At 39.9% G+C, this 13,613-nt stretch overlaps 1 protein-coding gene across 7 annotated transcripts in view; it reads right to left on the reverse strand.

Annotated features, from left to right (window-relative positions):
- LOC124555723 (membrane-associated tyrosine- and threonine-specific cdc2-inhibitory kinase) overlaps positions 1-13,613 on the reverse strand; it is a 177,025-nt gene that overhangs the window by 101,476 nt on the left and 61,936 nt on the right. For 6 of the 7 annotated variants that reach the window (XM_047129741.1, XM_047129738.1, XM_047129736.1 and 3 more), the window contains exon 5: positions 9,026-9,148. The exons of the other annotated variant lie outside the window; for it this stretch is intronic. In XM_047129741.1, coding sequence (XP_046985697.1) covers positions 9,026-9,148 — 123 coding nt within the window. The remainder of the gene's footprint in view (positions 1-9,025; positions 9,149-13,613) is intronic. 7 annotated transcript variants of the gene reach the window in all.

Consider the following 13,613-nt stretch of genomic DNA (forward strand, 5'->3'; position numbering starts at 1 on the left):
AACACACACCAGCATGCTATGTCTTAAAATTATCCTGTACAAAAAGAACACTCTGCTATGTACACCAACAGCCTGAGCTCACTGGGTAAGTGATGCTTGTAACTTCCAACATAAATTAAATGAACTGGGGACATTATCTCCAATAAATGGATACTGCAATAAAAACCTATCAAGAGCTATGAAGTTCAGCAATGCTAAGGCATATACAGGAACAGGAAAACAACACACTGTCGCTCCCTTACCTTACACGAAAGGTGTCAGTGACTACCTGATTAAGGTGCTGTGCTGAGAAAAATCTAGCTGATATTTCAAAGTTACTGAAATCTACTGATGTCCACAAAGAATTCCACAGATGCTCATAATGCTGCCGGTGTTTACAAACTAACAGGGTTTGTGTCAAAAGTTTCAAGAAATATTTTTTGAAGTTATTTATTGTTTTTCAATGCAGAAAATCTTAAAAATCTTCCAAGTACATTCCTTCTGTACCACTGCCACCACTCTGCCCAGTCTGCACTGGCTTCCCAGAAGGTGTCATCTCTAACCACCTCGAGGTGGCGCGTCAAAACCTCTTGTACCTCCTCTGAGAATCCATCACAGTCTCTCTTAATGCTTCTTTTAGTTTTGAAAACAAAAACTATTCCTGTGGTACCGAGTCAGGGCTGTACAGTTACCAAAGTAACGTCGCCACACCATTCCCGGCAAGAAACTCACTCGACGAGGGCAGTACGGTTTGGTGCACTGTCATTCAGTGTCTTTCCTGACCAGTTTCATCCTGTTCCACATCTGGGTGAGGACTTGTCCTTTAGGCACAAATTCTCTGTGAATCACATGTTTAGAGTAAGAAAAGACAATGAGCATTTCCTTAACCTCCTTCAGGTGAGGTGAGGTGAGTTTTGTGTGTGGCACTTCTTGATTGGATACTGAACAAGAAAATCCACTTCTCGTTATTCACCACTAATCTCTCAAAAAAATCAGGGTCAGTTTTGCAACACTTCAACAACTTGTGACACTTCAGCATGATGATTTGCACACATACTCCCTCCTGCTCACCTATCAGCACTTTTTGGACCATCTCTGTACTCTCCTTTCTCATCCCTAATCTGTCTCTTGAAATGCAATGAACATTCAATTTCAGCACACTGCAATCCTCTGCTATCATTCTTACACACAGTTGTTGATCCCCATTCGAAACATCTAGCACTTTCCTCGCCTTTTTCTGTGTCTGCAACTTCAACAGACGCGTGAAATGCTCGTCGTTGTCGATGTTTTGTTGGCCCTCCCAGAACATCTCGTGCCCGTCTCAAGTTCTCGACTGGGGCTCAGATTCCTCCTGGAAGGTTTCCCCATATCGGATCGGTCGGGTCAGAGGCCAATTTTACATATATAACGCATTGAGTATCACTGCTCTATTAACCACTGCATCTCAAATACGTCACCGAAACACAGAGGCACAAAATGCGTCCTCACTCTGTCCCTACCCAGAGGCGACAGAGTCGAGTTGCATTTGTTAGCTGAGACTCCTCACCACTGCTCCAACCGAAAACTGTGGTGGTGTACCCCTTACGGTTTGCCAGAGAATTTTATTTTTGAAACTTTTGGGACAAATCTTGCAGGTGCGATTGTGATGGTGTTGACATCAGCGAAACTGCGACACCAACTAGCAGTCGGATGTCAGAGCGGGGCATTGTGTGGCACTGAGGAAACAGAAAATTAGCAATAGCTGAACACCAACTGGACTGTAGCTGACCCATCGATTTCCAGGAAGGCCACTTGCTTGCCCGGCAGTCATAGATACAGCAGTAGACAAAAAGAATGGCTAATGAAATAATTAAATGCCTAAAAAGCATTAATAGGTACTAGTATGACTACAAGTTGCCTAGAAGTCTGCATGTGTTTGCCACATAGCAGTTTCATTAGACCCAGGTTCACCAACATAAACAAGTACCCACAAGAGACCTTGCATGTGCCATCAACATTCCTTGCCACCCCTCCAAATGCATCTCGGCTTTGACAGTTCAATCACATTCTGACATTTCTGGTATCTAGGGAGATGCATCACCAGAAACCGGCGTTTAGTCACCCTGGAGAGGACCTCCGCAAGGATTGCCAAAACTTGTTTTAAAGTGGCTTTTCTGTTCCGAGTTGGTGGGCTAATGACCAAAGGGATTTTATTCAAACCATGTAATGAACCATGAAATAATTAAATTGGCAGGTATCACACAAGTAGACACCTAATTTTCGACAATGTTCAGTAAGAGAAATTTTACTCTATATTTATGACTAGTCCTGATGCAAGACTTTATTGTTTTCACAATTTTGGCATCTTGTGTGTCAAGGTAAACTGTGTAGTTCAGATGACTACAATACCAATTTGTCCATATTGCATGTGGTATTGTTCATGGTTACTACGATATCAGCTAGTCAATTGAAATCTGTCAACTCCCAGAAATAACTGGGTGTAAAAAGTTTTGGAGATATGAAATGGTACAATCATATTAGCTTAGTCACAGATAAAACAGGCAGCAGGCTTCCATTTGTTGGTTGGGCATTGGGAAACTGCAGTCTACTGAGGGAATTGCTCACAAAACAGTTGTGACATCCATCCTAACATATTCCTCAAGTGATTAGAACCATACCGAATACATCTAATAGGAGATACTGAATGTATGCAATGAATGGCACCATGGATCATCAGAGGTTTGGTTGACACATAAAAGAGCATTGTGGAGATGCCAAAAAACCTGAACTGGCAGATGCTTAAATACACATGGCAACTATCCTACAAAAGCCTACTTCCAAAATTTCAAGAACCAGTTTCAAGTGAGGAATCTAGCAATATACTACATTTTCCTATGTACTGCTCCTGTATGGACTGCAGACAAAAGATTAGACTAATAAATGAATACACAGAAGCATTTAAGTAGTCATTCTTGCTGCAATTCACATGTGTGTATGATACTGAGGGAAGTGCTTTCTTTATGTACATCACAGCAGTTTGCAGACTATGGATGTAGCTGTACATGATAGGAGAAAGGAGAGAGTGAAACATGGTGCTGGCATGTAAATCTTGAATAGCACAAAGCATGCTGCTGAGTTACACGCAAATGTATGGATAGACCAATCAAAAATGACCATTAACCCTTTGACTGATATAGCTGTATTAAAGGGTGCCACCGATATTGTCATCCTCCCCCCCCATGTTATTGTGACCCCACATGTCATGACACTGGCGGCTTCTGACCCACAGCTGTTGTTGCAACACTGTAGGGAGCTCCTGTACTACATTGCCTTACTTTTGTTAAATACTGAATATTCTGACAGAAGACTGGGTTGTGGCACTTCACAAGCATTAAATAATAAAAACATATCAGCTGTTATTTTCTGCAACCTACCTAACACACGTAACTGAGTGAATCACAGTATTCTCCTAAATAAATTGAAATTTTATGAGATTGATTGTATAGCCAATCAATGGATGTCATATCTAACTAAAAGAATGGAGCAAGCTTTACTTAGTAATTCAACCTATACACACTGGAGACATAATTTTGGCTGGGGAGAAATCGTATATGGGGTTTCCCAAGACTCCATCTTAAGTCCACTATTGTTCCTCATATATGTAAACGATCTTCCATCTAACATACAACAAGCAGAACTAGTTATTTTTGCAGATCACACTAGTATTGTAATCAATCCAAGCATGTATACAGAAACAGAAGAAATGCTAAAGTTAAAAGCATCAGTGACAGGTTTTAAGAAAATGGTCTCAGCCTTAATTTTAAAAAGGCACAATATATTTAGTTTTGTGCATCTAGAGGAAACAATAAATAGGGTGGAAATTTAAGAATTCTTAAGCAGTCATATTTCTAAGCATTTAAACTGGAAAAAGCACAGTTTGGAAGTCCTAAACCAACTTAGTTCAGCCACATTTCCATTTATTGCATATCTTGAGTAGAGACAAATCAGAAATCAGTAGGTTGAAATTTTTGCATATTTTCATTCAACAATGTCACACGGAATAATGTTCTGGGGTAACTTATTTTTAAGAAAGAAAGTCTTCATTGCTCGAAAATGTGCTGTAAGAATAATATGTGGTGCTCACCCATGATCATCTCACAGATATCTGTTTAAGGAGTTGGGCATTGTAACTATTGCTTCACAGTATACTGGGTGTACATAAAGTCTGGGAACACTTTCAATTATTTATTGCACAAGAACCGAACATTGTACAGATATCATGCATATGTCATTCTGAAGAGAAACCCTGAAAGTTATTTCTTTTTTTTCATGTATACCACCACAGCATAGTTTGGTAATTTGCCATTAGTCAGCGCTAGTCGCAAACACGGCTAGTTCAAGTGCGGAGCGAGCTTTCTGTGTGTTGGAGTTCGACAAAAACGAGTGTGCTACAGCTGTTCAACGGATGTTTAGAACCAAGTACAGTAAGCAACCATCAACAAGGAAGGCCATTTACCACTGGCACACCAAATTTATTATGATGGTTTGCTTGTGCCCGACAAAGAGAAGCGGACGTCCCAGTGTGAGTGAAGTGAATATGGAGCACGTACAAGAGACATTCATAAGGAGTCCAAAGAAATCGGTACATCATGCATCCTGTGAACTCTAAATGGCTCCAATGATAGTGTGGAAACTCTTCGACAGAAGCAGCCTATGAAACCATTCTAACTGGAGCTACAGCAGGAGCTCAATGACGACAAACAGAAGCGTTTTGAGTTTTGTTCGGAGTTGCAACAACTGGATGAGAATGGGAATGGCATTGTTGATCGCTTATTTTTAGCAACGAAGCCACTTTTTACACTAATGAGAAAGTGAACAGGCATAACTGTCTAATCTGGGGTACAAAGCATCCACGTGAATGCACTGAATTTGAACGCGATTCCCAAAGGTAAATGTTTTTTGTACCTTGTCATGTCGAAAACCGTATGAACCATTCTTCTTTGCCGAGAGCACTATCACTGGATATTCCTACTTTGACATGTTGCCACAATAGCTGATGCCTCAAATGCAATTGGACTCTCCGTTCATCTTTCAGCAGGATGGGGCTCCACCCCATTTTCATCGTGAAGTTCGTGGGTACCTGAACACGGAGCTGCCACATCGATGGATCGGCTGTGCTACAGATGGGGACAGCTGTTTCATGAAATGGCCTCCACGATCACCAGATCTCACTCCATGTGACTTTTTTCTGTGGGGACACATTAAAGATCTGGTGTTATGTACCGCCTCTAGCATGTGATGTAGCAGAGCTCCAGGAGAGAATACAGAAAGCGACAGCCAATTAGATTACTGTATTGACATCTGCCAGGTTACTCATGGTCTGCATATCAAATGGTTGCTGTAAAAAAAACTTCCAGAGTTTCTCTTCAAAATGCAACATGTATGACATCTGTACAATGTTTAGTTCTTGTGCAATAAATAATTGAAAGTGTTCCCGGACTTTATGCACACCCTGTATTTATCCCTCATGAAATTTGTTGTAAATAATCCACTGCAGTTCTAAAGAAACAATGATGTACATAATTACGATACCAGAAGGAAAAATGACATTCATTACTCCACATTAAGGTTGTCTTTAGCTCAGAAAGGGGGTGCACAATGCTACAACAAAAATCTTTTATCACTTACCCAGTGATATAAATTGTCTGACTGACAGAATAGTAAAATTTCAAAACAAACTGAGAAACGTTCTCCTTAACAACTCCTCCTTTCCCACAGAAGAATTTCTATAACTGTAATGTGTAAAAGGTGGTGGGAAGGTATTACTAATTCACATCTGTGTATTAAAAAACTTATAAATGTTCAGCACATAGCCATACTTCCAAATTAATTTGCAATGCGAATGTAAAATGACTCACTCCATACAATTACAGTTTATAGTGCAAAATGATCCATGGAACATGAAACCAACCAACCAGTACACAAGTAGTGATCATAACTCTAGCCTTTCATCATAGGTCACACTATAGGGCAACAAAAAACCAGTGCTAACCATGGTATGCAGCAAGCATGTCTGTAGCAGTCAAAGAGTTAACATCCTCTGAGTCCACAAGACACTATGCAGAGTGTTTGGAATTTAACCAGGAATGCTGGTACGAAGTCTGGGAATTTCAAACTTCATGGCAGTACCTCTACTCCAAAAGCCAGCCAAATACTAGTGATGAAAAATAAATAAATAAATAAAATCAAACATGCTACTCCAAGTTGTACACCACCACACAAGCTTGTGTTAATGTTATGGAGATATAAAATTAAAAATTTAAAGAAAGTAACCATCCTAGAATAATACTGAAACAATTCTGTCTGATATGAAAAACAACAAAAGAAAAGTAAATACAGATTTCATACGAGTAAAAAAGTAAACCAAACATACATTTAAATCTGGCAATTACCTCAATCATTTTATCAAGTTATTGGTATGTTTTAAAATTTTCAAATATTTCCAAATTTCAGTGATATAACAGTAAAATTTACTACTGGAGGGAAGTTTGAGGGGGGGCAAAAATTGTAGAGGGAGACCAAGAGATGAATACAGTAAGCAGATTCAGAAGGATGAAAGTTGCAGTAGTTATTTGGAGACAGGAGATTGCACACGACAGAGTAGCATAGAGAGATGCATCAAACCGGTCTTCAGACTGAAGACGACGACGACCGTGACAACAACACACAATGGTAAAAAAAAAAAAAAGACGAAACTGTTCTAAAAGCAATATTGTAGTGAAGAAAATAAAGGAGATAGTGTGATAGCTAAAAATACATATTCCCAATGGTAATTTTTTGAAATTGTGTATTATTAAAAATTGCATTACAAATGTCAATGTAGAAAAATAAAAGTCAAATGGTAGTTATCTACAACTATACTCTGCAAGCCACCTTACAGTAAATGATGGAGGGTACTTTGTGTATCACTAGCATTTGCCCCATTTCCTGCCCCTATCATGAATGGTGAGTTGTCATTGAATTATTAATTAATGCGTTTTGAAACTTGAGATTTTGCTGCCAATATACAAGGCCATAACAACACTAGGTCATACCACACACATGTGAGTCGTGATGATGAGCAAAGTGCAAGATGAAGACACAGGAAAACTGATGGAGTAAGGATGAAGAGTTGTGACAATGACAAACTGATGATGGTACACAAAAAAGGTCATTTGAGAAAATGGACAAAAATTTCATGAGCGTAATGTAAGATAAAATAATCACTGAGAAAGTATAAATGAGTTTCAGTAATCAAGGTGTATATGCGGATGAGGGAGGGGGGGGCGGGGGGGGTGGAATCCCGGATTTTTTCACAGTTAAAAAAAACTTTCTCCCTGATGAAAATACACTTTTTCCATGTTAAGCGACAGTACACTTTTCCTCAGAACTGTAAAACTCATCAGTCCTTTGAACGGTTATGGTTTTATACACTGGCGTAGAATTCCCCGGCACTTTAGAAAACAAAATTTGGGGGGAAAAAAAAACATGTTTTGGAAAGATGTCTGATGTGCAGCAAGAATGTACACAGCATATTTCCGTATTACGAAAGTATAAATTTGAATTCCACTAAACACCGCATGTCACTTTCTGAAGCATTGAAATCAAGATTGGGTTGCACTTTTGTACGCCAGTCATAGCTCATGTCACATGATCTCGCCAGCCTATGACAGCGGCTATTCAGAGCATAGGACATGTGATGCAGTTAGCCAATAGCAGCATCACTGTTAAGTAGCGAGAACACACAAATAGGAAAAGTTAATGCTTTAAATTAATATACGTAGTGATGCTACAAGAAAAGGAAAGTTTCACATATAATATTGGTCTCCAAGTTTAATAAGCTTGAAGAGAAGCTAAGCTTTCACATATAATGTTGATCTTCCTGGCACGTGTTACTCTTAAAGGTACATCACACAAATGTGCCAGTAAAATTTTTAACGACGACATAAATGTCTTATCTGCTGGGCTCGAAATTATTCTAAATTGTCATCCTCAAAGAGTTGATTTTTAAATAAGAGTCAAACACTCTGTGATTTAAAAAATTCATCGTACATTCTCGCAGCTAGCTCATCTTGCTAAAAGGAAATTTACTCTGAAACTAATGCTTTTCAAATGACCATTCGCAGTATTTTCCCCACGACCTGTTAGAAATAGGTTTGTTTCAGCAGTTGCCAGAGAGCACCAGATAATAGGCTTCACTGCGCTTGCGCATCTATGACAACGTAGGAAGCCCATATGTTCGTATGTGTAAAACATTAGAAAATCTCACATTATGTCATAAAAGAAACAAGACTTCAGAGGATACTCCAAGAGCACCGGAATTTCGTGAACCATACAAAAATGCATAATTCGGCTTAAAGTGGACATTCATAAGTCCAGAGTCGGATGTGAATTTCATACCAATACTGTATTTATCTCATGTTTGGTTCTTTATTATGGAATAATGCGATATGTGCTAGAAGATGAAAACGTGCACTTTAAATGCAGTGAACAGTTTAAACTAGCCAATTGTGTCCAATTAAACACTTCGTTTCAAATAAATGGACTGCCTCAGTAGAAAAGATTAATAAAAGCCAAATTTCTTTAGCAAACTGACAAAAATTACTTCATTGTTTTGCAAGGCGATTAATGCTCGACTGTCAGAAAGGTGGAAATAAAATAAAATGTGAAAATAATAACTTATTTTAGCCTTCCGTAATTATGTGAATGTATTTTAATTCACTTGATAGCTCCGGTCACAGGAATCCTGTTTTGTTTTCATTTGACGTGAGAGCAATACACGAAGAGGAAACAGCAAAATCACTAAACATAAACACGAGTCACGTAGAGACTACCCGCCTCCACGCTACAACTCAAACTGCTCTGTCCATCAGCCCCGGGTCTACAATATTTCCGAACCGGGGCAATACTAGATAGTGCGCTGGATGCTAGGCATTTTGTGAAACAAGGTCATTTTCCTCAGCAATATGAATTTAGCGCCCCCTCCCACAATCTGGGGTACATAAATATTATAATATGGTATAAATACCTGGGATAAGTCAATAAGATGGCCAAAATCGCCTATTTTCCAACATCCTGTAGAACTTCTCATTATATTTTCAAGTTTGATGTCAATGTGTAGTAAATCATTGTCATGCAGGTGTTTCAAACCCTGTAATGGAATGCACATTAGTAATGTAGACAAAAGATACTATTCTCACAAATATAACACAAAACCCTTTGCAGTAATCAACTACAATGTTCACCTTAAACTTATTTATTTTTGGAGAATAAGTGATTTTAGGACATTGAATCAATGAGGGTTTGCCAGATGTATTTTGTGAACCATCCATAACTAACTTTTTTCACAGCTAATGTGTAATGTCATACTTGTGTTCATTATGTGACAACAGAATAATGTTTAGAGGAATTCTCCTAAGAGGCTACAAATCAGCCAACAGAAACAATTTGCAAGACTAAGTATTTTACAGAAGGCACTAGGAGGGTCTGATTGAACTTCAGCCATCCAGTTCAAATGAAGCAGAATCATTTGCATAAGAGTTTATCACGAACAGCTTTCATACAAATAAATTTTCTGGGCTTCTTATCTAACTAATTACTCCTCCGCAAATCGGCACTCTTCAGACATTTCATACATCTCAGCAGAAAGATCAGTATGCACCAACTAGTCTAGCACTGACAAAAAAAGGATGCAGAACTTTTGTAACATACTGTTTTACAAGATGTGTCAAAATTCTCCTCCAAATAAACTTGGGGGAAGACGGGTTGTCTGCTGCACGATGGTGAGCGACTGACCCACTGGTTCTTGAGTCAGTGACCATGTACGTCAATATGGATTACTGTCGAAAAGCTATAGTGGAAAGTGTGAGTGTGAGTGTGTGTGTGTGTGTGTGTGTGTGTGTGTGGGGGGGGGGGGGGGGGGGGGCGCCCAGTAGTTTTTGTTGTCAAAGATACTTCTTTTTTCAATTTTTTTTTTTTCTCCAAAATTAACATCAGCCTACAAATATGATACAATGCTGCAGTTTGGTACAGATTTTGCAGAAAAAGTTGTGTAAAGGAAGCAGTTTTGTGGAATTGCACTTAAATAAATAGAGTGCCTTTTTCCGATTTCAAAGAAATCTTACATGTAACTTACATAGGAGAAAGAAATACTTTCTGCAGATAATGAAGCAGGCAATCTACCAGACAATTTGTCTCTTTTTTTTTTTTTTAATACTCAATTTGGGCAACTATAAATACATCACTATTATTATTGCGGGTTGACAGAGAATGTCTACCTGTTGCTTTTCAAATGAAAATATGATGTTCATGGAATATGTGCACCTTTATCACGTAAATTTTGAGTTCAGGAAGTTGTTTATTTTAGTTTAGTTCGAAATCCTGGTTGGAATATCAACAGTATTACGAAAAGGACAGATTGCTACTTACCATAAAGATGGCATGTTGAGTTGCAAACAGGCACAACGAGAAGGCTGTTACACATTCTGCTTTCAGCCAAAGACTTCTTCAGAAAAGAAAACACACACACACACACACACACACACACACACACACACACAACCAAGGACTCCTTACACACACATGACCACTATCTCAGCCCGTAGTGGATTTTGATGATCAAGTGAAATTTGCAACTTGATGGAGCACTTCTTGGTAGGGAGAATGAAACATATTATCTTCAATGGAAAGTCATTGATATATGTAGACGTAACCATGTGGTTCCTAGGGAAGTGCAGCTCATGTGACCTGGCTGTTATCATCAATAGTAATGTCAGATTTTTTGCAGATAATGGAGTTACCTATAATGAAGTACTGTCTGACAAAGGCAGCACAAATATTCAGTCAGAGCTTGATAAGGTTTCAAAGTCACAACTGAAATCACAAATACCTGGGTCTACCAATCTGTAAGGATATGAAATGAATTATCATATATGCTCAGTCACAGGTGAAGCAACTGGCAGACTCCAGTACACTGATAGGGTATTAGGAAAATATAATCAGTATACAAAAGAGAATGCTTACGAAATATCTGTGTGACCCATCCCAGAATATTGTTCAAGTGTGTGGGACCCAAACCAAACAGAACTAACAACAGATACTGAATGTATTCAAAGAAGGGCAGTAAGTATGGTCACATGTTTGCTAGACCCAGAAGAAAGCATAACAGAGATACTGAAGAATATGAGAATGAGATTTTCACTCTGCAGTGGAGTGTGCGCTGATATGAAACTTCCTGGCAGATTAAAACTGTGTGCCGGACCGAGAAGTTTCATATCAGCGCACACTCCGTTGCAGAGTGAAAATCTCATCCTGGAAACATCCCCCAGGCTCTGGCTAGGCCATGTCTCCACAACATCCTTTCTTTCAGGAGTGCTAGTCCTGCAAGGTTCGCAGGAGAGCTTCCGTAAAGTTTGGAAGGTAGGAGATGAGGTACTGGCAGAAGTAAAGCTGTGACGACGGGGCGTGAGTCATGCTTTGGTAGCTCAGATGGTAGAGCACTTGCCCGCGAAAGGCAAAGGTCCCGAGTTCAAGTCTCGGTCCGGCACACAGTTTTAATCTGCCAGGAAGTTTCACTGAAGAATACAAACTGACAAAATCTTTAAGGTGAATTCACATTATGCTGTGGAAATCTACTGGCAGAATTTCAAGAACCAGCTTTAAGTGTGAAATCTAAGAGAGCTGTGACAAAAACTTTTAGCTGCTCTTAAGCTGGAAGTCTGATGGCAATTGGATTGTTTCAGTTTGAAAGAGCATTATTTTTTAACCTTGGAGTGTGTGCGCACCAGTGCCCCCATCATTGGATTTCAAACCATGGTGCGAACAGTGATTGATGACACTGGCAATGCAGAGCCCAACACAGTGCAAGGTGGATCTGTCGTGCCATGATTTTTGTGCCACAATTTATTATGACTACAAAAAGAAGTTAACTGCAGAAGAATGGTATTCTTCTCTGGTTTTTGCTGTCCTTTCTAGGGTCACTATTGCAAACTGCTTTTGTGAATTTCCAAGGGGTTTGGGGTCTCTTGAAGATGAAACCTGTGCCAATTGCCCAGCAACAGCAGTGACCCAAGAAAACATTGACACCGAAGAAAATGATCAAAGACAATCCTCATCTCACATTTTGTGACATTATAGGGACATTAAATATTGGACTGACCGCGGAAGAGACCATCAGTCACAATCATTTATGCCTAACTGAAAGATGTGACCTTTGGGTGCCACACTCCCTGATAGAAGACCAAAAATATGTTAAGACTGGATTAGTGCCACTTTATGCTTGAAAACTTTTACAAAGGGTGGTCCAAAGACACTTACAATATTGTCACAGGTGATGAAACACGGGTGTACCATTAAGATCCTGATAACAAGAGGCAATCTTCAGTATGGTGCTTTCGGGGTAAGGAGCCACCTATGAAAGTTCGGAGCTCTGGAAAGAAGATGGTGGCCACTTTCTTAACCAAGATGGGTCATCTCACTTCTATGACCTTGGACACCGGCCGCACAGTCTGTGGTATGTGACAGTGTCTGAAAAAAGTCATTGCAACAGATAGGTCACAGCATCCAAAGTCAAAGTGTGAGCACCTTCTTCTGCATCATGAAAATGCCAGAGCAATGGACATCTTGGAGAAGGAAGATGTGCGAGTGTTACAGCACACAATGTATTCACATGACCTGGCTTGGTGCGACTTCTTCCTGCTACCACAGACAAAGGAAAGAATCTGTGGCCAGCATTTTTCTTCCGATGAAGAGGCTATTACGAGGGCAGTTCAATAAGTAATGCACCACATTTTTTTTCTGAAACAGGGGTTCTTTTATTCAGCATTGAAATACACCAGGTTATTCCCCAATCTTTTAGCTACACAACACTATTTTTCAACGTAATCTCCATTCAATGCTACGGCCTTACGTCACCTTGAAATGAGGGCCTGTATGCCTGCACGGTACCATTCCACTGGTCGATGTCGGAGCCAACGCCGTACTGCATCAATAACTTCTTCATCATCCGCGTAGTGCCTCCCACGGTTTGCGTCCTTCATTGGGCCAAACATATGGAAATCTGATGGTGCGAGATCGGGGCTGTAGGGTGCATGAGGAAGAACAGTCCACTGAAGTTTTGTGAGCTCCTCTCAGGTGCGAAGACTTGTGTGAGGTCTTGCGTTGTCATGAACAAGGAGAAGTTCCTTCAGATTTTTGTGCCTACGAACACGCTGGAGTCATTTCTTCAATTTCTGAAGAGTAGCACAATACACTTCAGAGTTGATCGTTTGACCATGGGGAAGGACATCGAACAGAATAACCCCTTCAGCGTCCCAGAAGACTGTAACCATGACTTTACCGGCTGAGGGTATGGCTTTAAACTTTTTCTTGGTAGGGGAGTGGGTGTGGCGCCACTCCATTGATTGCCGTTTTGTTTCAGGTTCGAAGTGATGAACCCATGTTTCATCGCCTGTAACAATCTTTGACAAGAAATTGTCACCCTGAGCCACATGACGAGCAAGCAATTCCGCACAGATGGTTCTCCTTTGCTCTTTATGGTGTTCGGTTAGACAACGAGGGACCCAGCGGGAACAAACCTTTGAATATCCCAACTGGTGAACAATTGTGACAGCACTACC

Source organism: Schistocerca americana, chromosome X, assembly GCF_021461395.2.
Source record: "Schistocerca americana isolate TAMUIC-IGC-003095 chromosome X, iqSchAmer2.1, whole genome shotgun sequence".
Taxonomy (NCBI): domain Eukaryota; kingdom Metazoa; phylum Arthropoda; class Insecta; order Orthoptera; family Acrididae; genus Schistocerca; species Schistocerca americana.